Source organism: Trifolium pratense, linkage group LG6, assembly GCF_020283565.1.
Source record: "Trifolium pratense cultivar HEN17-A07 linkage group LG6, ARS_RC_1.1, whole genome shotgun sequence".
Lineage (NCBI taxonomy): Eukaryota > Viridiplantae > Streptophyta > Magnoliopsida > Fabales > Fabaceae > Trifolium > Trifolium pratense.
In genome coordinates this window covers 29,913,656-29,940,790 of record NC_060064.1, presented here as the reverse complement: position 1 = coordinate 29,940,790, position 27,135 = coordinate 29,913,656, and the positions used below count along the sequence as shown (strand labels likewise).

The 27,135-nt window shown below is 32.0% G+C and overlaps 3 protein-coding genes across 8 annotated transcripts; 2 read left to right on the top strand and 1 right to left on the bottom strand.

Moving 5' to 3' along the window:
- Nucleotides 1-1,168: 1,168 nt before the first annotated feature.
- LOC123891355 (protoporphyrinogen oxidase 2) lies at nt 1,169-11,055 on the bottom strand. Its single transcript, XM_045941212.1, has 18 exons — nt 10,895-11,055; nt 10,540-10,579; nt 9,179-9,314; nt 8,466-8,531; nt 8,151-8,201; nt 7,997-8,053; nt 7,197-7,273; nt 7,042-7,078; nt 5,381-5,446; nt 5,207-5,247; nt 4,080-4,212; nt 3,770-3,937; nt 3,095-3,169; nt 2,715-2,838; nt 2,519-2,627; nt 2,151-2,225; nt 1,933-2,039; nt 1,169-1,437 (listed from the first exon to the last, which is right to left on the bottom strand). The coding sequence occupies exons 1-18, from the start codon at nt 10,923-10,925 to the stop codon at nt 1,322-1,324; spliced, it is 1,509 nt and encodes a 502-aa protein (XP_045797168.1). The 5' UTR covers nt 10,926-11,055; the 3' UTR covers nt 1,169-1,321.
- Nucleotides 11,056-16,400: 5,345 nt separating this feature from the next.
- On the top strand, nt 16,401-22,019 carry LOC123891354 (sister chromatid cohesion 1 protein 2-like). 5 transcript variants are annotated; one of them, XM_045941209.1, is made up of 14 exons: nt 16,401-16,651; nt 17,828-18,083; nt 18,175-18,212; nt 18,296-18,342; nt 19,257-19,336; nt 19,455-19,681; nt 19,805-20,020; nt 20,144-20,255; nt 20,485-20,621; nt 20,694-20,995; nt 21,117-21,171; nt 21,287-21,308; nt 21,398-21,509; nt 21,626-22,019. In XM_045941209.1, the coding sequence occupies exons 1-14, from the start codon at nt 16,531-16,533 to the stop codon at nt 21,725-21,727; spliced, it is 1,827 nt and encodes a 608-aa protein (XP_045797165.1). In that variant the 5' UTR covers nt 16,401-16,530; the 3' UTR covers nt 21,728-22,019. The 5 variants fall into 5 exon arrangements, with proteins under 5 accessions (XP_045797165.1, XP_045797166.1, XP_045797167.1 ...); XM_045941210.1 differs by having other exon boundaries at nt 16,432-16,651; nt 19,455-19,672; nt 19,802-20,020; nt 21,117-21,177; XM_045941211.1 differs by having other exon boundaries at nt 16,434-16,651; nt 19,458-19,681.
- A 1,366-nt stretch (nt 22,020-23,385) lies between these two features.
- Nucleotides 23,386-27,132, top strand: LOC123891353 (mitochondrial pyruvate carrier 1-like). Of its 2 annotated transcripts, XM_045941204.1 has the most exons (6): nt 23,387-23,519; nt 24,829-24,923; nt 25,318-25,415; nt 25,574-25,628; nt 25,763-25,898; nt 26,942-27,132. In XM_045941204.1, exons 3-6 carry the CDS (start codon nt 25,323-25,325, stop codon nt 26,976-26,978), a joined length of 321 nt encoding a protein of 106 aa, XP_045797160.1. In that variant the 5' UTR covers nt 23,387-23,519; nt 24,829-24,923; nt 25,318-25,322; the 3' UTR covers nt 26,979-27,132. The 2 variants fall into 2 exon arrangements, with proteins under 2 accessions (XP_045797161.1, XP_045797160.1); XM_045941205.1 differs by lacking the exon at nt 24,829-24,923 and having other exon boundaries at nt 23,386-23,519.
- Nucleotides 27,133-27,135: the final 3 nt, after the last annotated feature.

Here is a 27,135-nt window from a genome sequence, read left to right as displayed (position 1 = left end):
ATGATTGATTGAGCATTTTAATTAGATTTAATGTTTATAAAGTTGATGTATTTTTATTGTTAAATTAATGAAACATAATACTTAAATGAGTTATTAAACGGAGTACCCTATGCCGAGTATTTATTTCCAAAATCAGTTGATCCTTCTTCAATATATATATACAAGTATAACGAATTTTTCACTTATTCACTTGTAAAATTGAGTTGGGTTCGTCCATAAATTATAGTTCAACTGACAAAAATATACTCCGTTCACAATCACATTTTATTCATTCACAAGTTGGTTGATCATGAGTCAACTTGTCAAAATGTTGGAAATTAAACCACCATCAAAATGTGCATCGAGAAAATTCAATGATTTATTAAGGCAGCATGTTTATATGTGATTGTTGTTTCTTTCTCACATCTTAACTTATATAATGTCTCGTATCTTATTCTAAATAAAATAAAACATTGAGCTCACAATCAGAAGAAACAAAACCAAGAGTTTAATAATTTCATAATCATACATGATGATGATCATGACAAATTACTATTATGTCTTTTTGTTAGTGACATGAAAACATTTGATTACGTTAATAAGTCAACAATTATGAAGTGATAAAATGTAAAGGTAGATAGCTACTAGCATTTGTTCGTTTGTGAAGAAGGATAGATAGGGACCATTTTTTGCAATGCACAGAATGTGGTATGGCACTTAAGATTATTATTATTCCATCAAAGCCAAACTTTGAATTTGCTGCTACTGACCAATGACCACCATTCCTTTGCTTTATTGTATTGTTTTGAGGAGCACATGCGCACCCCTTCAGTGTGGGAGTGAGATTCCTTTTTACTACTCCTTCCTTCTGTGTGATCAAGAGAGGAGACTGAAACTACTTGATGTCAAAACTAACTCCCGAACCAGATTAGACTATCCAGTGGACCAGATATTGGTGGTGAAAGCAAAACGTATTCTTATTTAGAATTCGTTGATTCACAAATACCATAGTTGAGGCTTACAGACATTAAGAAAGGACATCCGGTTTGTTTATCAGTCATCCGCTAAAAGGACATTCAAATTCATTGTCACCCGACCACTAAATTAATTTGCAAGAGAAATGTACCATAAAAAATATTTGCAAGAGAATATGTCCATGATTATTTGATGTTTGCATTTCAGAAGAAAATTTCATCCAGCAGTAAACGACTTTATTTCAAAATTAAGTTGGGGACTCAGCATTATTAAAAGATAATAATAGTAATAATTATTACATTGTCTACAGATGCTAAAACAAGGAAATCTGGTAAACAGAAAGCATGCAGTTCGTACATCTAGATGATCATTTGTCAGACACTGTTTTGTCTGAAGCATTGTTGAGGTATGAAATTACAAGATCAGCTGCTTTGCAACCTGAGGCAATTGCTCTACCAACTGAGAGTCCACCTCTGTGGTTACCTGCAGAAATATTTATAATTCATTAGTACTAGAAATATTTATAATTTAATGTTTTGTAGTATATATGCTCACATCACATTTTGTGAAATCTTATTCTAACTTGTAGAATAAGATAAAAGAGGTCTCCGATGAAACTTAGCATTTACAACTTCACATATGCGGACTCATGCCTTCATCTGACTAGTCGCTCCACCCACTTACAAAGTATCATGTTAACTTAGATCGAGCCACTGGTACACTTGTGAATGCAAGCAAAGTTGAACTTAAAAGAGTAGGTTGCGTAATTGTTACAGGTTAGCTTATTGTGATAAAATGATTTATGGTTTATCTACTTAGAAATGCTAGCAACACATCATTGACACTCCGTTCAATTATTGGTTAAAATTCATGCGAGTCGTACTGATTTATGTATATCATATTCATGTGGTAGGACCCATTTTCAAAATGACGGGACATGCGTGAATTTGGAATTGAAGCTATGTCATAAGGACTTACCTGCATAGTAAAATCCAGGAAGACCTTTTTCCATTTTGTCAATTGCTTCAAGAACTGACCCGTAGTTATGACCATACAAAGGAAAGCCTTTACTCCAGAAGAAATGGCTGCAGTTGAGTATAATTAGAAAAATGTTATCTTAACATCAAAATACAAACCCGTATGTATTAGTTGAAAATAAAAGTAGATGAAGTATTGAAAATAAATTGATGATATACTTGACGAATGTGGGCTCCCCCTCTGCTCCCAACAACTTTCTCAGGTCAGAAGTGACAATATTCTTAAGCTCGTCACTACAGTAAGTAAATGAGCAAATTAGTAACGAAAGGTGATCACGAAAAGACAGGCCAACAAGAGAATGACAACATAAATGGGTTTTTGGGAGTGTCTATCGTCACTCCAATGTATCTATTGCCATTCCTATTTAATCAATTTTCTGTTTAATTTATATAAACTATTAGTTTGAGCTTTTAGATAAAAATTAGTCAAATGAGAGTGATAATTGACGGGCATAGAGAATGCAATAGATACATATATGATTGTGGAGAGTATATGATTACAAATAGAGGTATAACAGTATAAGTACGTTGAAGCTTGAGCGAGTTCCCTGTTCCGAGTTCCCCCTATGAAGGTGGTATAGAGATACGTATCACTGGGTGCTCGATCTGGAAACATCATAGAGGAAAAAAGTGTACCTGTTGTGTAAAATAAGTCAGCAGGTGTGTCAGAAACAGTTTGACCTATTTTAGTTTTCTTGAGCCATAAACTTATGGAATCATTACCAAGGGTTTTAAAACCGTTTTGTTCCTCTTTTGAAGGGACAAGAACTCCAAATCCCTCCAGAGGTCTCTTTACATTCTCCTTTTTAAAGGTGGTAATTAAGACTGAGAGTGGTAAATAGGTCACCTGCATTAGGTGTTGAAGCTGTTGTTAAAACAAGAACTAGGCGATAATTTTTTTTTTATCATCCTTAGAGATGGATGTTGCTAAAATTCAACCTTTCAAAATTCATGTACAGATTTTACTAGGCTATAGCATTTTTTATGATCCTTACCAAGCAGTAATGGTGCAAGAAGAGCATGAGATACCATCTTAAAAATGTAATCAAATGAATTTTGAAGTAAATCAATTGAAATCTAGGTCAAGTTGAAATATTGTATACCTCAGGAAGGAAATTAAGTGCAAAGGGGGTTCCCCTTTTCGTGATCCGGATGTCTTTGACATTATCAAGAGGAGCCTATGTGAGACGAGAAGTAAATCAAACTTATTTGTTATAAGAAAAACCTCGTCAAAAGTTATCAATAGTAGAAATTAACAATGCGAGACAAGAATGTCTCTCTTATAGTAAATAAAACTTAAGAAACCAAGTCAACAAAAGGCTCATAATATGCTTGTGAAAAAATATGTAGCAGAATAATACAATCTTTGTTTTTTTATTGTGCTTGAATAATGCTGCATAAAAGTCAGTGGAACCGTTAGAAGCCTATGCAGATTGCAAAATGCAGCAATAAAACTTTGATCCAGGTCTCCATCAATAGAGATTCAAGTTTGTTAAATTTTCCAATTAACTCTTACGAGCAAGGTTATCGAGATCACGATTTAGATCGCAAGATCGCATAAACATGACAAACAACTCAATATTTAGATTCAAATCACAAACAATTCAACATAAGTTCAAATAGAAACAAATAACATAAGTTCATAATTAATGCTACTCTAAAAACTACTATTCTAAATGTATAAATATTATATTATTCAATCCAAATTGAGGAAAATCATTGTTTGTCAAGCATTCAGGGAAAAAACAAAGCTGCAAAAGAAAGAAAACTATACTAACCGTTATAATTACTGCATCAACCTCTTGTGTTTTTTTGTTAGAAGCACAAGTAATAGACCAGTTTTGCGATGGGGAACTTCCATCATGACTGTAAGCTAGTGTCAAAACCTTTGCATTTAATTTAAGGTCATCTTTGCCAAGCTCTTTGCACAATGTATCAGTCAGTGTCTGTGCTGGATTCACAGTTAAACAAATGAGATGGAAGATATGTATTAATAAGATGAAAAAAATATTGAAATGGCCGGTGGCTCTAATCAAGCACAGGACGAGGTTTACTCAAACGAGAAATATTTGCACAATGATTCAATACCTGCATTCCACCCTGAAAAGAAAATGAACCACGCTGGTTCTTGTTTTTTCTTGGTCCACCTTTAGTTTCTACAGTTTTGCCTCTTTTGCCAAATAAGCTGGATTGTAGAGCCCCTGCTATAATGGAGCCATACCTGAAACGTAGAGGATCCACCATATAGTAACCAAGAAACTATAAAAAGAAATGATATGTTATATTTCTAGGGAGACTCTGATTGGTCCATAACACATGGAAACATTTGCAGAATTGTAACTCGGTTTATCAGTGCGGGGGTGCTGAGCTGATGAACATAAACATTTGCAGAATTGTATATTGGTTTATCATAGTATGGAGGTGCTGTGCTTCAGTCTGCAGCCGGATTCCTTCACATATGGTATCATTACAAGTTGTTTTCTCTGATCTGAGCTGGCTAGCAGGCTTTCAGCTCTGGTATGTGATGTCTGATGGTGACATAGAGACTAGAGAGTCTATCTTGGCTTTAATATGACTAAATTCAATCTTAGACCAAGTAGCTTTCATAAATCTGCACAGTTTATTATTTTTGTTTGTAGCTGGAGTTTGCAGTCGGTATCGATATTTGTGGTGTCTTGGTCGCATCTCAAATTCCATGCCCGTTTGACTCTGGACTGAAGAATGCGCTATCTCATTTTCTTCAAGTGTCCGTTAGTCGTGAGTGACATGGTCCGAGATCCTAAGATGCCCAAATTTATTTTTGGTCTACTAAGTGAGTGTCAGTCTAGTTGTTTTGTTCTCATAATGGGGATTTGCGGTCTTAAATCTGGTGTGGTATCAGGTTTTGTGTTGTGGAGCAGGGGTAGTTTCAAGGATTTCTAAGTAATTGCCTTAGATCAATTCTTGGCTGTCTTGTATAACTGATGCAGGTTGTTATACATGGCTGAGGTGTGTTTTGGGTTAGGTAGTTCAAGGCGCTATTAGTTTTCCTAATTAATTTGGTGGAGTTCTTTTGTGTTGTTTATTTGTAGGTTTAAGCTACTTGGTGAACTGGTGCTGTATTTATTTGCTCCTCACAAAAAAAAAATCATATAATCATCAGAACTAAGACTAAAATATTTGAATACCATCACCTAAATTAATTTGGAGTACTATAAAAAAGTTGCAAGTAATACCTTTTCTCCAAATTCCATAGCTCTGGGAAAGAATGGCGCGCCTGTTTGAAACATATGAAAGAAGGCATTAACATTTTATATGATTATCCAATGTTTTTACGACAAAAATTCATATTTAAAAATTGTTACATCTAATTTAAACTGAAATATTTAAAATTTTGAGAAGCAACTCACAGAAAGAGATTCAGGATCTGCTGCACTTGAACCTCCAACAAAAGGATCAATGAGATAGTCCACAACCTTCAAATAATTTTTTCAGATTAGAAGCAATAAATACTTGATGAAAATAAAAAATAAAAAAATAAAAAAAACTATCGAACATGTATATATATTATGATTTTTGTATATATTGTATAGGCTTATAATATTGTATTATATCATATATAAGTAGAATAATATATCTTCAACATGGTATCTACTATCTAGAGCCCACTAGAGGTAACCTTAAATCTGTCCTTGGTAAGGGTGTTTTGGTATTTTTCATTTCTTTTCAGAAACGGTTCCAACTTCAGTTTGCCCTTTCTTCTTTGTGGTGACCTCGTCCCAGCACTTATACACTTTTCCAGTCACTTTTTTCGCTCTGCCACCGTCAGCTCCCATTGTTTCTGGAAATGTTTCCAACCGAGCACCACACCATCAGAATCGCACAGTACAGACCGGCCAAAACCCAGAAAACCACCTCGTTGTGCTCACTTACATGCTCCCACGAGGGTCTCAAAGCTTTTGAGCATGGAAACTCACATGACAGCCTGTGCAACCACTGTTCTCGCACTTTACGACGCAGTAAACTCCGTCCTCCGGCAGTCCAAGTCCTACAACTTCAGGTCCAAACAGACTGCCTTTGACTGTGCAGCCTTTGCATTTGTCATTTTTTATACTGTTTCGTGACTTCTTTTTCTATTCACTAGACCAATCATGGCTTCCTTTGGTACTACAGATCTTTCTAAGGCCTCCGAGTGGTTTGCTTATTGTCAGTCCTCCGGATCTACATCTACAGCTGGACACAGTCATAATTCATCTGTGTGTTACTCAGAGGTAAGGCTATGCAAATGATGCTGATTACTGATAATCAAGCATTATTGAGGCAATCTTATTTTCCATGAGACAATCACACATATGAGATAGATTGCCATTTCATCATGGAAAAGATCACATGAACAGACATCACCATGAGCTTGGTCAACTAATGACCAACTAGCACCATATCACTAAGAGGTCCTCGATTCAATTATATTTGTGACAAGTGCCATGCATATGATTTATATGCTCCAGCTTGAGTGGACTTGTATTTCTCATTCACAAATCCCTCTTTGTTTATGCTGCTCAGTCTCAGTAGTTTGGTCTTACTTCTGGTTCATTTTGTTACTAAAAATAGAGGAGGAAAGTCAGTAGCCAATGCTTCACAATCCTTGATAGAGCTTATTTATGATTTCATGCCGAACCTGGTATATGAACAAATAAACAAATAGGTGGTATTTCCGGAAATGTGAAGCAATAGTTTTTCCCTTGCATCTAGATCACTTTTACTTTTTCGTTATTGTTGAAAATGTATTTTGATCTTTGTATATGTTGTATAGACATATCTTATTGAATCATATCATGCAAAAAGGAATACTATCTCCTATATTTAATTAGTCTTTATTGCCTTGATCCTATATAAAATGGACTCCCCTATATTGGTGAAACACACGATTTCACAATATTATGTCTCTGTTTTCCCTCATTCAATAAATAAATGCTGGAAAATGTATGTAATGTGCACTATAAGCATAGAACATATTAGCCATAAGCAGAAAAATGCCAAATGAGTGATGGCAAGGTAATGTGACATATACCTCTTTCCCAAAATGGCGTTCGAAGAATCTGCTAACACTGAGAAGAAAACACAGAAAAAATGCTAAAGATGTCACTTTTGTGCTATTGTAAAATATAAATTATACAGAAAGCAAGGTTTTGTAGAACTAGGTGCCATTATTGAAGTTTATCAAACCTTTCTTCGGAATTTTCATCACGCACAGTAGAGGAGTTATTTCTTTTCCACATAAATGGTTCAAAAATGACCCGAATCTGCAAATTTAGAAAGGTAAGTGTGCAAACTATCTTTAATCAGCAGGATAAATGAATTATATTCATCAAGGAAGTTTCTCATCATTATCATCAATTTCTCATTAGCATATTCATGCTTCCTGACCAGCCACAATAATTTGAGGGGGATGTCAAAAGGGAATCTACCATTATTAGTTTCCAACAATAGGTTGTATTCACAAGGAAGTGTATATAATTATAATTCAAATTAGAACCAATATATAGTTAATAGGGGTTATTGTGTCATTAATAGAAGTTATCGAGTCTGTACTATTTATGGAAGAATAGATAAATCAAAGAAAGCAATCATGCCAGAATTTCTTTGGACAGATAGATACCCGTCATGACTCGTGTAGTTAGAGAGGTTAAGGAGGACCACAATGTAAATAGATAATTGAAGAGAGGAGAGAATGAGATGTCAATTGAAGTGACAGCATTAGGGCTTTCGGCAATGGGAGGTACAAACCATCAATGTTCTATTATCTATATTGTAATAAGGGGAATTCTTCCCTTAGTTCACTCTAATGAAATACTGACTCCTATCTGCTGACAGTTGCCAAAGAAATTGAACAGAAAAGATAGTGGGCCCATGCTTAAGTCACATTAATCAAATAGAGAGCATTTCAAGACAATAAAAGAGAAAACTACAAAAACACAAAAAGCTGGAATGCAAGATCCTAATCCTTAGAGATGTGAGGAAGAAACCTTTGATTGTGCAGAAAGCAGTTTGCTCTTCAGTAGTGCAGCAGGGTTTGTGGGTACCTGATTTAATAAGTTAACCCATTTCAATGTCCAATTAATTCAAAATTGAAAAAATAGTAATACATTTTAGAAAGACAGAGTTACTAGCAAGACATACCAGAACTGGTTCCCCATTTTTTACAATATAGCGCTTATGCTGTGACAGTGGCTGTAACAACAAACAAAAGATCTATATTATAAACAGAACAAATATGCAAACCCCAATAGATCAATAACCAATATTCCTAAACTTACAATTTAAACAACAAAATCCATATTATAATTCAATTTGAATTTTGAAGAGCTAAAGCTCTAGGAGCTCCAAAGATTAGAAAGAAATCATCGGGGGAAAATAAATGAAAGGAAATTGCTTTATATAATTGGTAAAACATGGTCTCTGATACTATGTTCTAACCAAAACAAAAAAACTTACATATTGTTGTTTTTCTTGAAGTCCAAGAGCATCAATCAAACCTTTAACCTCTGTTTCACTTTCAGTCTGCACAAAGAGGACAAAACATGAAAAGTAAGAACTTATTATATTAGTATGTTAAAAGCAGGTACCAAATAAAGGTTAAATTACAAATAAACTCCTATAATTCATTTTCAATTTTAATTTTAATACATGAAGTTCATTTGGCAGTACTAAACCGCTGAAGTTTGGGTTAGATTGAAAAATGTTAAAATTTGTTAGTTTCACATCTCATACATAAGTCATGTGGGAAGCATGTGCCATCAAATGTAGAAGGCTGACTCATTTCTAGTCCTGGTCTACCTATGGGATGTCAAAACCTATCAAATATAATTTATTTTAACCGAAATTTCAGAATATGTGTTATGTATTCAAGATGTAAATTTGAAAATGGCTAAAACATTGGGTGTAACATTCACAATTTTCCAAAAGTAAATGCAACTTGTTAGAAATCCTTCTCCTCCAACAAAAGATGCTCATGAAAATAGAGTGCAGAACGTGATTGATGAAAAATTGGAATTGAAGTTTCATCAAGTACAACCTATTAGATAATATGATCTAAAATCCATGGACTCGTGACAAATATACACTTAGAACTGAATTTCTAGTCAACATTTACTTACATGTGTACTGTAAATTTAAAGAGCTATGTACACTTGTACCAGTAAACTTACCATTGTATTAGCCCCCTCATCCCAAACTAGCCCATCTCGAGAAATAGTTCTTAGCCTCCCTCCAGCTCTTCCTTCAGCTTCAAAAACAGTTACATCTAGACCATGTGATTTCAATTTGTAAGCCGCAGCAAGCCCACTTGACACCATAAAACAAAGTTAGACAGTGTCAACGTCATGAATTTTTAGAATCTCAAATGCATCAATGGTTATAATGTGCTTCATGGAGAGCGCAAGCACCCAAAGTTTATGAAGTATAATATAGATTAGAGCATACAAACAATCATCTTATTTCAGCCAAAAAGCATTCATGGAATCTAATAGAGCATACAAACTGATGAGCTGACGGGTGTCTATTGGATGTCCAATAAAAGTATAAAATGGAAAGAAGAAAAAGGATTGGTGTGTTAAGAGTTCCACATTGGATGAGATATTGTCTGAACATGGGTTTATAAGTAGATGAAGTCCTCACCTTACAAGTCGATTTTGTAAGGTTGAGTTAGGTCCAACTCAAATTCTAATGTGATATTAGAGCCTATCCAAGATCCGTTAGACCACTTGCTATCAGGTCACCATTATCAAACCACTCAGGTCATGCTCTAGATGTCCAGTCTTGGGCATAAGAGGAGTGTCTTAAGAGTGGTGCATGATAAATTAGAGAATGTAAACTCTGTTACGGAGGAAGTTAGGGGAGCTAACCGAAATGTTCAGCTGTCAAAAGGGAATTGGGTTGAAAATGCTGAGAATAGGGAAGGAAATGATATTATAGAGAGGAGGGAGAGTATGGACGGGTTGGCAATTCCTGATTGGGTTTTCGGTGGTATTGGATACACACAGTTCAGAGCTGATCTGTATTCGCCGCAGTTAGGGATTATCTTCATCTTCTAGCTTATCATTTTTCTGCTTTTGATTCTGTAAGGAGCAAAGCTCCATTTGACTTCCATTTTAGCTTTCCATACACTCTGTTTACTTGTTACAGTTACGAGTCAATATGTTAGGAACCCATATCAGGTTTCATCACAAACAATCATCTTATTTCAGTCATATAGCTAGCAACCATTAAACAACTCGAAATGACATTACATAATTCCTTGTAAATTAATTTTCAAATTTCATACAAAATTGGTTGCACAATGCAATCAGTTCTCTCAATTATACTTAAATTCATTATAATCGCGATATTCAATTCTAAATCCATCTAAGCCAAACATAGTCCTAACTCCTAACCATCAATCTAACTAAATTAACAACAAAAAAGTTAAATAAATCATCATTAACTTGATAAAGAATATATATGGAAGTAATCATTTCAGCCAAATTAAAGATATTAAGAAATAAACCAACCAACCAACCAGCCATCTTACCTTACCCCAGCACCAACAACAGCAACTCTTTTAACAGATCCTGTAAACCCAATTGTACCAAACCAGGGTTATAAAAATACAAGGCATTTCAGATATAAACATTATTTTTTGGCATTAATTTCTGAGCCTCAGAGTTCGGCCGCGAAGCAAGTAAACCAAAGGATTGTTTCCATCAGGAATCAGATATAAACATCTTAATTGACACATTTTCTCAGTCATTTTATAGACATGCCAAAAAATCACACATTTTTCACAGTCACACACACACACACTACTCAACTAAATATGAACCAAAACACAAATTTTGTTGATTATAGTTATGAAAAAATTTGGAGAAAGGAGAAAAGTTAGTTACTTGGATGATCATCTTTTGCAGAGGAGGCCATCTCTGACTCAGTTGGCGTTCACTATGGTTTAGTCTACGCGCGGAGGAATGAATGAATGCTCACAGATTCATACTGAGCTGAGGTTTTCAACTCTTTGAAATTAACCCATTTTTTATTTTATTTTTTTTGTAAAGATATTTTATTTAGTTAGTATTTTATTAGTGGCAAAAAAAATATTAAAATTGTTAGAACTGACGTTATGATTGGGGTTCGAACTCTGACTTCTTCACTTGTGTGCGTAAATTTATATTCATTTATTATTTCGTCTATATACCAAAAAAAAAAACTATACAAAAAAATATTAGTTGGAAGTTGGAACCGATGGTTCACCAATGTCACACTATACATCAAGTTTTATAGACCACAAACAAAAGTACTTACAAATTATTTACATCGAGATCGTCATGTTAATTGTGATACCCTCCGCCTTTCAAAAAATTTGACACCCTGTAGAACAGTAATAATGTTCAACTCAACAAGCAGGTTGTTAGATCCTAAGGGCATCGAGAGATAGTACTTTTTGTAGCGGAGAGTTGTGTAATATCCCAAATTTAAATAGCGATGATTAATATCCATTAGAATTTAGGGTATAATGGCAAAATAGTATTCAATTCTATGGCATAAGAACATCTTTATCCTTGAGTACGTAAACTGAAATTCTTAACACTATTCACATACGACCTAATGTGTCACGTTGGATTAAACAACTCTTAAGAAACTCAGACAAATTTTGTTTCATCCACATTCACATATTCTTATTTAGTTAACACTATTCATTTGGTATTACACTCTTACAATACCACATATATTTATATTATTAGTTTCCACCTAATTTTAATTAAAATTAAAATATTAATTCATTATGATATAATTAATATTTAAATGAATATGCTATAAATAAAATTGAACCAAATAAATATAAAAATAAAAAAAGAAGTTGATGATAGATTTTTTCAAAAAAAAAAAAAAAGAGGCAATTCTTTCAATGTCCCCATCTCCAAAATTGCTGTCAAATATGCCTCATCAACTCGTAATCAAAAAATTGGGAAGAGGGCCGTTGAATACTTGAGCAATTGAATTATTATCTACCTGTTCGTAATCAAAATTACCATTTGTATCTATTGCGCTCATCTTCAACAATCATGTTATGTATTATGATGCATGCATACATAATATTCTTCATGTTATCCACATGCCAATTGCGTAAAGGATGATCACGAACAATCACAAATTGAGTTTGGAGCACTCCAAATGCCCGTTCAACATCCTTTATTGCTCTTTCTTGTCTTTTGGCAAATAATTGTCTTTTCGTCCTTGCGGCATTGAGATAATCTTGACAAATGTAGTCCGCGATAATATTCTATATCGTACAATGTTATGTTTACATTGTATTGCATTGTGAGAGCTTCTCAGTTCAAAACATTGGCAAACACATTAGATTGGTTTAAAACATTAATGTCATTGTTAGAACCCGTAATGCCAAAAAACGCATGTCAAATCTACAAGTCTTGTAAATTTGGAGTAATTTCAATTGAATGTAAGATGCGAGAATGAAAGGATATATAGCACATTGATGGAAGACAATAGATGTATAAATAAATAAGGTTCTGATTTTTCTAATGACTAAAACAACAGCTAGTTTTTAAAACAACTTGTTTAATAAAATTAAATGATTATTAGTACACAATAAAAAAAAAACTAGAATAATAAAATTACATGATCATCTAGTACACAATAAAAACTAGAATAACTGTCAAAAAAAAAAAAAAACTAGAATAATAAAATTACATGATTATCTTAGTATACAATAAACTCTAACATTGCTTCTACCAACTTGAGACATATAAGAATTGGGTGGTCTTTGGATACATAAATTGATTTGGATTTTGAGAGTAGAATTGTGATGGTGGTGAGTACATTAGATATTGTAGGTTGTGGGAATTTTCACCGGTAGAAGGTGGTTGCTTATGAAAATAGAATGGTGGTCATGGTGGATGGGATGCATTGGATTTTGTTGATTTGAAGAATTTTTAACGCTAGGAGAGTGATGAAGAGTGATGAATGAAATGTTTAATATAATTTAAGAATCTAAATCTAAAAGATCCTTGCACGACCAATTTTGCTTTTAAAATAAGAATCAAACAATGTCAAGTATACTCTCTCCGGCAACAATAAAATCCATGATCTTGACTCATGTTATATCCTAGAAACCGATTCAACTCATGTCGTCAATATGATTAACAATCGGTTTACTTCTATATTTTATCTTCAACCTCTTCTCCACGATGTTATTTCTCTTATCCACCTTTCAGGTTGGACCATCTATGTCAATTATATTTATCGTGAGGCAAACTCTTGTGTTGATGCTCTTGCGTTTAAAGGCCACGATATTGGTTTCGCACATGTTATACTATATCCAATTTCTGCTTATATTAGTATTATTCTTGATAAAGACTTAAAGGGAATCTGTTCCTCTATAGTCGTGCCTTAGTTTTTCTTTTTTTCTCCTTGATTTATCAATATATATTGACATACGGTCATAATTTGTCCATAACTTTCTCTATATAGATCTATGCGATATCCAACTCAAACTATTGGAACCTTAGACAAAATTTAACATGAAATAAATTATGAAATGACTTACTTTAGTTAAGATTTGTAGTATGTCAATATAATAAATTTGTGTGATTAATTAGAGAATGGAATAATAAATAGTACAAACAAATGACAATATATAATACTCTCTCCATGTAACATTATATAAGCAAATTCATTTTTCTAAATTCATTGTATTACTAATGTATTATTGATCTATAATATAAATCAGATACATTAATAAAGCAATAATCAAAAAAATGTGAATTTTACTTATATAATATTACGGATGGAGTACATATTATAGAATACAGGATAGTTTCTTTTTTACAGAAGTTGTAGAGGATAGTTAATACTTATATTATACTATATACATACCTTATTATACCTATAGTAATTGAGTTATGAATTGGATTTACCTTAGCTAAATAAATTTACACGATAATATGAGTATGGTATATATATGGTAGATTATGGCACTACATACGGGACATTATTTTCAATATTATTATTCTGAGTATGACATGGTAAGTAGATATATTATCCATGACTTAATTAGGTTCAATATTATCCAAATGTTTACCAACATGCATGACATGGTCACAACAATATTTGACGTTATTGCCGGTTATATTTAATTAAAAAATTATTATTTTTTTTTTATACAAAACTATTAATTTTTTAAATTATTAAAAAAAAAGATAGATTTAGTAAAAAAAAACTGATTTCGACTAAAATTTTGCTCTTGACCATTTGTTTAAAGACTTCAAATTTAGGAATGACAACTAAATCCATATACAATGACTATCTAAAAAAATACCCACAATAAGTGTAGACTAACAATTAGGTAACATATGGATTCAAAAAATGGTTAGTATATACTAACAATTTGCCATTAAAAAAAAAACCACCTTATAGATTGATAGTCGATACGGACATAGACATGGATAATTTCCCGCTAAAATAATTAAGGAGATATGGGTACGGGTACTTGTACCTTACACACCCCATCTCATACCCGCATAATATATGTTTACATTTTTTATTATTATATATAAAAATATATGTATATTATCAATATTTTAAAAAATATAAAACTATTTTTTTTACGCAAAAAATATAACATTATTAGTTATTAAATTATTACACATTTTTAATAAAAAAATATTTATAATATAATGCAAACAAAATGTGAATATATCAAAAAAAATATGAACTTTTTTATAATTAATAATTATTTTGTTTATAATCTTCATTAGTCAACATTAAAATCTTCGAAAAAAATTTCAATTATGTTAAAATGATATAATATTTTGCAATCGGGAGTGAGCTGAAATCACTTGATGTCAGAATTTATCCCTGAACCAGATTAGACGGTTCAGTGGACCAGATACTGGTGGTGAAAAAAATGATATAATATTTTTAATTGATCGATTTATTAATTTTTAGTAACATTGCGGGCAATGAGTGCATGTATAAGCACTTAGTTATCTAGAGAGTACAAGAATAAAAGTTGTTACTCATACGAATATGGATCCAGAGATACAATTTTTTTTTAAACTACGAGTACAAGAATGAGTCCTACCGTACCCTACTCATACCTTACCTATTGTGATCCCTATCCAAATTCTTTACTTTAGATCAATCTTATCCCTTCCCTATGTGCATTAAAATAATGATATAATATAATAATACAAAATGGACATGTAAATTTTAGAAATAAATCATTTGTTAAATAATTAAATAACATAACAATAAATGAAATTAAAAAAAGGAAAATTAAATTTAAGATTTTTTTGTTGGTTACCATATTGTTACAAGGTGATTCTCCCATCAAAATTGATTTTTTTTTCCAAAAAAAAAAAACTCGTAGATCAATTTTTTTACCACATGTTTAAAAAGTTTAAATCTTTACGACTTTTTTTAAGAAAAAATCTTTTGCCACTTAAACTTATCTTAATTTTTTGAAAATGAAAATAAAATAATTTAATTGACCATATTATTAATGTAGATGCATTTCTTGTAATTATTAGTAAAAAGTTAGTCAAAAATAAAATAATTTTATTAACAAAATTCATTATTAATAAAATAAATTTTTTTTTGGTCTAGAATAAAATAATTTAATTGACCATTTAATTAATGTAGATGCCTTCCTTGTAATATTAATAAAAATTTAGTCAAAGATAAAATCATTTTATTAAAAAAATCATTATTAATGTTCATTATTAATAAAATAATTTTATTGACCATGTAATTGATTTAGATGCCTTCCTTGTAATTATTATTAATAAAAAAATTAGTCAAAAAAGTTACATATATATTTTTTGTTACAATGGAGCTGAAGATCGAAGTTTGAACTCAGAACTTCTGGCATACTATCAAAATTTCTCGCCATTAAACCAAACCCAGTGACTTAAAATGATTTTTTTATTATACATTTTTTTTTTGTTTTTACCACTAGTATTCGGTCAATTGGACCGTCTAATTTAATTTGGGAATCAATTCCTACATCAAGTGGTTTCAGTCCTCTCCCGATCGCAGATACGGAGATCGAACCATAATCCTTCCTACCAAGTCCAGTGTGAATCACCATTGGATCAACAAACGATTGGTTATACATTTTGGTTCATGAATTTTGAAGAGGTTAATTAATGAATACTCTCTCTGATCCTATATATAAGAAAAAAATTATTTTTAGATTGATTGTAACGTTGATGTATCTAGATAATATTGTAGTCTATATACAGGATGGATCGGAGGAGGAAGTATTTTCTTTTTTATAGAGGTTAATTAATGAATAAATGTTTTTGTTTTCCAACAATTAATTAATGAATTAATTAATGTTATATAGTTATTTTATTTTTGTACTTTCACTCGACCGTTTCCATATATATAGTCTATTAGTCATACAATACAACTTTGCTTAAACATAGCAGAAAAAACCAGAAAAGAGTGGTGACTGATAAATAGTACAATTTTCTCAGTCTGAAATTCAAACTTAGAGGACAAAATGTTGAAATCTAAGGAACCTCCTTTATGTTCATGTAAAAATCCTTTGTGGGTTGCAGCTTTTTTCTTCAAACAGCTCAAGAAAGTTCAAATCATGGATGCTGACATTTCTTCCTCTGTAGGTTAGTCTTGTTCCATCTCTCTTTCTCTTTAAACTTGATTGAAAAAACACCATTTTATTTTTCTGTCACAAAGTTCACATTTTTATTGTCTTAACTCAGACACAACAAAATGGTTGTTATTTTTTTAGGTTTTTAGTGTGTGTTTCATTTTTCATTTTAGTGTTACTTATGATCTTCAATGTTTGTAATTGATTTAGATAATTTGTGGTAAAAATGCTTTTTTTTTATTGTTAATTGGTAGGTGATAATGATCAGTGACAGTGTTTTACAATTTTCTTCATGTGATTGTGTTTAATTATGTTCAATTTGTTGTTTATAAACTGTTTATGAAGTTGATCACAAAAGGGTAATATGCAAATGTTGTTATTTTGCAAAATTGGTGATGTAGCTGTACAAATTGGCCACTAAAAATCGACGGTGGAAGGCAATTTTTATATGGTTTTGAATCATTTTAATCATCTTCAAATGCCCTTTGGTAATTGGTTTAACACAATGGTTTTGTTTTGGCCTTTAGGTCTAGGCAAAAGAATGTAGCTTTTATGGTAAAAATTTGATGAAATCTATGAAACTCGTATATTTGATACGGTACTAGTACAATACAACACAAATACTAGGGTTTAGAGAATTCTTAAGAACTAAAGATTTGATACGACTTAGATACGTTAATAATTAGTTACTACTGTCTAATTGGATCTGATTTTCATATATTTAGATACATTTTGGTTTCCTAATTTTTCAAAGTAGGATTTTATTTCTCTCGAAACATCAGCAGCGGCAAGGATTTCAAATTTTTTTTTGGCGTAAACCATGAATCCACTGCGTGCAACTGCAAAGATTAATCCCTCTAGCATTGTGGGACCCAAATGGGCGGACCCAGGTCAGGGATCGAATTCAGGACCTTGGTTAAGCCAGAAGCGATCCGCGCAATCTCATCTAAGGGTGGCAAGGATTTCTATTCTAACGTAAACTAATTTATTCTATTTGTTGTTCTTAACTGATTTATTGTATCTAATTGTAATTTGAAGTTGGTAAAGAGAACTTCAATCTGGATTATGTGTGAGATCGATTAGTATTTAGAACTATTAGTTCCAAAAACTATTAAGATGTTTCAAATTCTGATTATAATCATTGTTGCGGAATCGAGCTAATATGTTTTGCAACTTTTACATTCTACAGACAAGATTATGCATTATGAAATGGACGCTGTTTCCTATAGAATACTTGCATATCTTGTTCTTGGTGTTGTTAAAACATACTCAAAGAAGGTTGAGTATCTACTCGATGATTGCAATGACGTGCTCAGTGAAATCAACAAATTTGTGATAAATACAAAGAACAACGCACCTGTCAAAGCCGTGCGTATGGCTTTTATTATGCCTGACACATTTGAGTTGGATGCTATTGATCTTGGTGAACTCGAAGATACTTCTGGGTAATGTTTCATTAATTTCAGAAGTTTAATTGGTTAGGGAATTTTCTGTTGGTTTTAAAGCGTTTCATAACATGTCTTATGTCAATTTCAGGTATCATACTGCTCCCCCAGAACAAATCACTCTTAAAGGTATAATTCGTTTCAAAATTTTGCTATCATAGTATGTTTAATTTTGTCCTAGTGTTGAACTAATATGTCGTGAAATGAAACAGAAGTTTTGTCTAATACTGGAGGATTTGCGCAGTTTTCTCAAGAGAGGGTATGTGTTCCATAATTCTTACTTGGTTTTACATTATAGTTTTTCAATCCTTTGAGAATTATCTGAATGTCGTTTCTTCCATTTTATATGCTCAATTTCACTGTTTTTTGTTTATCTTTGGCTCTTTGCAAATATGTCAAATGAATCAGTTATCAATGTCTGTCTAAAAGTCTAATGAATGCTCTTATTGATTGCTTCCGAGTCCAAGCAGATATTATATGCATATGATAGGTCTATTCTATTGTTGTTAAGAGTCTTATTTAGATAGTTAGTTACGGAATTAGAGATATAGTTAGTTTCTGTTTGGATCAATGAATAGGAGGTGATGAGATTATAGTATATTCTAATTCTGAGTTTTTTCTTATTTTCTCTAGTTGGTTTCTATCAGCATACAAGATGCTATTTTGCTCGAGTTTCCAGCTAAAAGCTTAAAACTTTATGTTAATTGGTACTTCGCATTCATATTTTACAACAACCTCATAGTTTTTCATTACGTTCAATGTCTATCAGTTGTGTTTTATTTCTTTCTTTTGATAAAAATACAAAGGCAGAAAATATTTAATGACATTTTTTTCACAACATCTATAAAATATAATTTGGTATAGATTTGTACTCAATAGAATTGGAAACATATATTAGATGGTAAACTCGTATAGGTCAGATTTGTTTGAAATAATCTGCCGCGTATATTAGGCGAATCCGAATCATCAATTGATGACTGGATCCACCCAGATAAATTGAATTCTTTCTTAATTGCAGTTATAATATGTTGTAAGCTCATTGATTTCATATTATTGATTTTGATGGTTTTAAAGTTTTGGAAAAGATTTGGTGACTTTAGAAAATATGGAAACATTTCTGTTTTGTTTCTTTGATTTGGCTATCCTCATAGTCTTAGTTTTTATGATTTGCAGTTTGAGGATTTTGATATGCAGTTTGAGGGTTTTGGTTTCGGAGAAACTAGCTGCTCTCTTGACCAACTTATGGCGGAAAAGTATATTTTTCTGAATTGTTTTATTTTTTGAATTTCTTCATAACATGCAGTTAAATTTATGTTGGAATCATTACATATTTTCTCCATTGAAACTTATTGATTTTGTTATGTGTTACAGTAGTTTTCTTCAATTTCAACCGATGGACTTCGACTTCGAAGTTTTTCCATCAAATAGTCGAAATAATCTCATTGAAGGGTCTTCTGGAAAACAATTAGAATTTCAAAGAAAGGTGCCGTTTGAAGATGGACAATCTAGCGCTAATCCGTTAGAGTCAACAACCATTAATGAAACTCCTCAATCTAAGTTTCATGATGATTCAACTGCAAGACCAAAACCAAAACCAGGTTTGTAAAATCACTATTTTTAGAATCCTTGAAAACGCAACTACTTAATGTTTTTCTTCATGTTTGGTATGTAGTTCATTATTATGCTTATTTAGTTTCCTACCTAAATTTCTATTTTGGCAGGTGCTACGGAATCAAATAGTCGAAATAATCTCATTGAAGGGTCTTCTGAAAAACAATTAGAATTTCAAAAAAAGGTGTCGTTTGAAGATGGACAATCCAGCACTAATCCGTCGGAGGCTACAATCATTAATGAAACTCCTCAATCTAAGTTTCATGGTGCTTTAAGTCAAAAAAGGAAAAAGTTTCATGGTGGTTCAATTGCAAGACCAAAACCAGGTTTGTAAAATCACTATTTCTAGAATCCTTGAAAACGCAACTACTGAATGTTTTTCTTCATTCTTGGTATGTAGTTCATTATTATACTTATTTATTTTCCTACTTAAATTTCTATTTTGGCAGGTGCTACGAAATCAGATTTTATGCTTATTCCTACACCAGATGCAACGGAAGGTGCTCACTTTTCAAAGAAAAGAAAATTTGTTATTGATGAAACGCAAACCTTGTCTAATGAGTAAGTGATAACAAATATAGAAAATGTTCAGCATTCTTTTCAACCATGCTCTTTTGCTATTAATTCTTATGTCTAAAGTACTTTGATGTCATTATAGTTGATAAATGCGTACATGGAATTAAGATAGTTGATAAATGCGTACTTGGAATTAAGATAGTTGATAAATGCGTACTCAAGATGGTGATACTTTGAACTATTACTGAACACGTTGCATTTTGAACCATACCAGGATACTCAGAAAGCGCATACATGATGCAAGTGATGTAGTTTCTGTTCGAAAATCATTACGCATCTCTTTGATTGATAAGCTGAGAAAAACTCAGATGTTTAGTCTTCTGAATGGATTCAATGAATCCTTGTTTCCTTGTAAGTTTTTTGAATTTATCGTTTTTTTTTGTTCATAAACTTTACATCTTTACTAACCTTGTTTTGCTGCAGATCACTCCCCAAAGCTCCAACGCTTGCTTTCCAACAGCAAATTGGAAATATCAACCTCCCTTAAAATTGGGTCAGATGTGCAAGAATCTGAAGCTGTTGGCATTCCGGAGCATATCGAAATTGCTCCGGAAATCCGTCCAACGCGCTCAGATTCTGTTGCTAATGAAGAAATTCTGGGGGAGGTTGATGCTGCTGAATCTCAAGCAACTGCTCCAGAAACCCCTCCTTTAGGGCCTTCAAGTCCCCGTAGAAGTATAGAGAGGGGGCAACCTTCCGAAAGTAGTGATAATATGGAGGAAGAGGTAAAGAATAATTAACTCATGAAAGTTCTGTTAATTTTAAGAAAACACTCTTTTGTTTTTGTTTTCTGTTTACTCATGTACTATGAACTAAATGATTGATCTTTGCTTATATTTTTTGCAGGAAATAAATTCTTTGCAGGAAACAAATTCATGTGAAACTGAGAATTCAAATATGTGTAAGTGTAAGAATTCCATAAAATCTTCATTTTTAAATTGTAATATTTTTTGTTAAATTATAATATTCTATGGTCTTCCTAACACTGCATGGTTTCTTGATTCTTTTCGCGGCAGCTGGGTGGTCTGAGCAAACCAGGTGAGATAGTTGTTTGCTATTTGAATATCTGATATTTCTATTATTGTTCGTATTACATGCTTATATTTGTCTTCTATGATGATGTACAGTAAGGTTGCAACCTACTTGAGCAACCAAAAGGAGGCGGGTTCCGTAAACCTTTCAAAAGTTTCAGAAGGGCGAACCAGAAAAGAATCTGCAAGGCTATTTTATGAAATACTGGTATGTTTTTATTTCTGTTTTAAGAAGTTCATGTATACGAAAAGGTTCGAGCAATTTTGAGAATTTTCTCTGCATGGCTGAGATTTTAATCCTTGTATGCTGCCTGATATTTTCAGGTCTTGAAAACTACCAATTATGTGGATGTGCAACAAAAGGATGCTTATGGTGATATTGAAGTTAGGAAACTCCCCAAATTTGATCAAACTTTTGGAGTCTGATGGTTTGTTTATCTGACATAGGTACATGTCAGAGGTCATTTAGAAATAGAGAGTTGATAGGAGGACATAGGTACTTTAGAAACAGAAAGTTGATAAAACTTTGTACTTTGCCTGCCAAATGTGTGGATTTCTTCCACAGTTTTCCTTTGTACAGTGATGGCAGAGTTAGAAACTCCAATTTACAGGAGAATCATCTCCTACATTTTCTCTTCATATTTATTACATGTCATCAAATGATGGCACTCGTGTAACATTACAATTGGTTTTAAAATTTATTGGATGATTTTAAGTACGATACTTTGTCACATTACCTGATATATTTTTTAGGGGAGACTGGGAGAGGATTCTCTCCATTGAAATGCAGTGGAATGTCAGCCACTGATTCACTATTGCTCCAATGAGTCCCATAGAAAGAGACGGCCATGATCAACACTGGCCACTCTCCAATGAAAAACTCACTGGAGAGGATCCCTTCCCTTTTTTTTAGTGAATCGAGTGTGGCAATCTACCCAACACCTTAACCATTTACAACCACGATAAGGCACAATCCATATACACAATAGGCTAGTGTCGAAACTCCCTCACTCAGGGCCACCATCAGACAACTAAGTCTAGGCATTTGCCTATAAACTTGATGGCCACTCCATCTCCTTCAAATAAGGATTTGACCTATCCTCCACCAATGTCACAGAATGTTACGCTTGATTTTAGTGAATTTGTCTCGGGGGTTATCAACATTGACACTTTATTTATGTGTATGAAAAGAAAGTCTCAGAGACAGAGTCATTTGCATTACTTTCTCATCTGTTGTTAATATGATTTGATTTCAGTCTAAATCTTTCTCAAAGGCTCAACGCTCTTAAAGCTTCCTTCCCTCTCGCAAGAGATTCCGGTTTACTGAGAGGTTCAGTTTTAAACACATGAGATATAAAGAATTTGACAAACTGTGAGTTAAAAATTGTTATTAGTCGCAAGAAAATATTTGAAAATTCTTTGCTGTTGTGAGAGAGACTAAGAGTTCCTTGCTATTGTCAACTATGAAGCATTAACATTTCTTGGATTAGACGTGTTCCAATGTCTGGTATGTGTCGGTGTCTAACTAAGCTTGGCCATTCGGGTGACGTTGAACTTTGTCTTTATCAACTACACCAAGTTCTCCCTCAAATTATTGTCCAAGTGAAAGTTGTGGTCTCCTGAAAAGTGCTTCATCGCATGCCACATATCCCGCACAAACAAGTGACATAAGTTACGCATATTCCATGCGCCCAGTACGGCCGAGCTACATAAAGAATGAATAGCCAACTCTATGCACGGAAATTATTCTACCTAGGACATTCCACTGAGCAGCATTTCTGTTTATTGAAATAATTTCTTGAGATAGTTGGCAAAGTCTTAATGTAGCATGGAACAAAATTGGTAGTTACAATAAAATTGGTCAAATAAGATTATAATGCTCTTGAAAAACAATTTTTGGCGTTTGTGTTTTGCTGATGTACACTACATGGGTAACTTTGGATAATGTTACTTTGTGTAATATTTTGGTCTTTGTCCTTAGCATTTCTTTTGCTTAGTCAGAGCCTAGTAATAATACAACATATAATAATATAGAAGAACTTATCAAAAAAATAAAATAATATATAAGGTTAGATAAATGGATGTCTAGATTCAAAGGATATTCTTCTTCTGTTACTTAGATAAGATACTTTTTCCCTTCATTTTGGAGTTGAAGAAATCCAAGCAAGAAGATAGCTTCAAATTCAATTGAGCTCATAAATCATATCATAATCTTCAGGTACTGCTTAATTTCTTGTTAATTATTATTATTGTTTATACCAATTAATTTCTATATAAACAAAATACAGTACGCATGGATTGAACCTTTGTGTTCAGCTGTTCATATATTATATAGCTCAATTTTCATGATACACAAGGCTGGCTTCGATTTATGATCCAAGGAAAGACACGAAAATAGAGATGAATAAGCAAAGCTAAATATTACAGTCCCTCTGGTCCTTTTTACCATAAACACTTTTAAAAAATTATACAGATCAAAGAAGTACATTGTGTATAGTTATTTTCATTTAATACTCTTATAAATTTAATTTTTTTTCTTCATATATATCATTATTTAATCATTCTTAATTTAACTAACTTACTTATTTTTAATATTATCTTTCATAATAAATAAGAGCTTAAGTGAAATTAAACATTTAATTTGGTAAAAATTTCTTATAAAAATGACCAAATTTTTTTCAAAAGTATTTATTATAAAAAGGACCAAAGTTATAATATACTTCCTCTAATCTCATATACAAACAATAAGCAAGGATTCTTTTTCAGATACAGTTATTCGCTGAATCTAAAGAAGAATCTTTATTTATATATAGGACATATATATTTTAGTGGGAACAAAAACTAATTAAGAGCAATACGACTATAGTAAAAAATTCGGTAAAGAGATAGAATTTTGACGCGGAAGGATTAACAAGCGCTAGTCAACAAACGCTAATCCTATAACAAAAACATAGGTTTATAAGCGACAAATCTATCAGATAAAACTCTAGAATCCACCAAAAATAATAAATAATTTGGAATCCATCAAATCCTGGAATCCATTCAAGGAAAAAAGTGTTCCAGAGACTACAATAGTTTAACTTAAATAATATGAAAAAATAAAAAAATAATAAATCTAACTAAAATATAAAAATAACAAATCGAGCTAAAAGATAATAAAAAAATAACAAAAACTAAAAAAAAATTAATTTTCACAGTAACCTCAGAATCAATTTTTCATTTATTGTTGAGTTACAATTTCATAATTCCTTTTATTCCCTTATTATTGTCCTTTCCCAACAACTCTTACCTATTAAGCAATAAGCATCAACTACCCCATCTCTCAATATTTTTCTCCCTTCACATAACTATTCTTTTCCATGATCCATAGACAGTATTGCCTAAATATTGTGCTTATAATTTTGTGTCCAGGTAAGAATGCCTCTATAGAAGGACTAGTCAATAAAATAAAATAATATACAAGGATAATTTGGTAATTTTATCCCAAAGTAAACTAACATGAACTGATAAGATAAAAATCTTCTTAGATAGATAAGAATAAGATACTTTTTCCCTTTATATTGGAGTTGAAGCAAATCAATCAAACAAAGAAGATAGCATGAATTGAGCTTATAATCTCCAGGTACTGTTTAATTTCTAGTTGAAGTCATTTTAACTTTATTTTTCTCTAATATAAACTTTATTTTCAGATTAGTATATAAGTATTAAAATCATTCGAAGAAATTAAAATTCTAGCTCTTATATTTGTTGTTATATCTAACAATACGTGAATATCGACAATGTAAGACTCCAATATATATCTACCCTAATCTACTCCAATACTGATCCTTACATATGGTATGAGACATGAGTCTAATTTTATATATTATTGTTATCTTTAACTCGACCTTCAGATATCATATTAAATGAGTTAGAAATTAATTTAAAAAATTAACTGTTATATTTTAACAGTTTAAGAACCTTTTTAATACAGCTTCAAAAACAAAAATAATTAACATTTTATCTCTTCTCCACAGATAAAATGAATGCCCTCCGGTCATTTTGGAACAGTCCAATTGGTCCCAAAACAACTCATTTCTGGGGTCCTACCTTTAACTGGAGCCTTCCTATTGCGGTAACACTTTTAATTTAGTGTATCGCTATGTAATAATTTAGTGTATAAAATTTTGTTTGCCTTTTTTTTAAAAAAAAAAAAGAAAAAAAGGAAAAAACATAGCACATTTATATTTAGACTTACTTTTAATCAAGTTGCAAAATTGCTATTGTTGGCAGGCAGCAATAGACACACAGAAACCACCGGAAGCAATATCTGGCAATATGACTACAGGTACTTAATTATACCAAAGTTTTAGGTTCAATTCCTGATTTAGAAAGAGTTAATCCATCGTTAATTTTTTTTTTGTCAATTAGTCTATAGCTAGAAAATTCATCGTTAATTCTAACAATAATAAAAATGTGCAGTTATGTGTCTTTATTCGGGAATATTCATGAGGTTTGCTTGGGTGGTGAAACCGCGAAACATACATCTTATGATATGTCATATGTCTAATGAGACAGTACAACTATATCAGCTCTCAAGGTGGATAAGAGCTCAACGGTATAATTTATTAATGTATCTTACTTAAAATACACAAAATATTTTGTCATAATAATATAATTTTATTTTATTTTAGTTTAATGTATTTGTATTAGTTTTTTGTTTGGATTCAATTTCTACATATTCAAAAACCGGTTTGCTTTGAGAGCAAAAGTAACATTTTTTTGAATTTGTAAGGATTGAATTCAAACATTTTTTATAAAATAACTAAAACTTAAAAAATACTATAATTGTAGGAATAAAATTATATTTAAAGACTAAATTGTACTTTTGGTCCTTAACTTTCATAAACTTGCAATTTTGGTCCTTTAACTTTTAAAATAACACTTTTGGCCCCCTAACTTTCACAAAACAATGGCCCCCTAACTTTAGGCCATATTGCAAAACGATGGCCCCCCGCTGATTTTGACCAAATCAACGCACACGTGGCAAGTGACTCACATGTCGCGTCAACATGTCTTGCCACATGAACAATGACTCACATGCTATGTCAGCATGACTTGTCACATATGTTGGCTTGACATGTGAGTCATTGTCCACATGGCAAGACATGCTGACGTGACATGTAGATCACTTACCACATGTGCATTGACTTGATCGGAGGGCCAAAATTATAAGTTTGTGAAAGTTAGGGAATCAATCGTACAATTTAGCCAATTGATCTTAAACGTGTTTGAATTTGTTCAATTTATTTTTCTTGACAAGTAGGAAATATCATTCATTAAGAAAATAGAATTATTATAGACATCATAAAAATTTGGGTTCAAAACACTCATTTCTTCTAATCAAATATAATGTTTGAACACTTCCACTCTTCGACGCATATTCAAACTTTTATTTTCACTTTCTATTACATTCCAACCTATAATGTTTAACTCGTCATTCTCTCTATTTCTTTATCTCTCAAGATGTCTACTCAAGCTAATAAAACTTTTGTTCATAAAAAAAATAACGAAAATGATAATGGCGATGATATTGATTTTGGTATAAATGCAACATGCATAAATACTTTTTAATGTTACTCGTTTGTTTTATGTAATCAGTGGAACTGAGCTGAAGAAAGAGGAAGCAGATGAATAAATCCTTTATATGAGTAATTAATTTGTTTCAAGTTGAGACAAAATATTTCTTATGTGACTTGTCATTCACCATTTACTCTTTTAATTTAACATGCTTTGTAGTTTATATTGGTCACAAAATAAATGATATTATAGTTAAACATTTGTTTATGAAATAT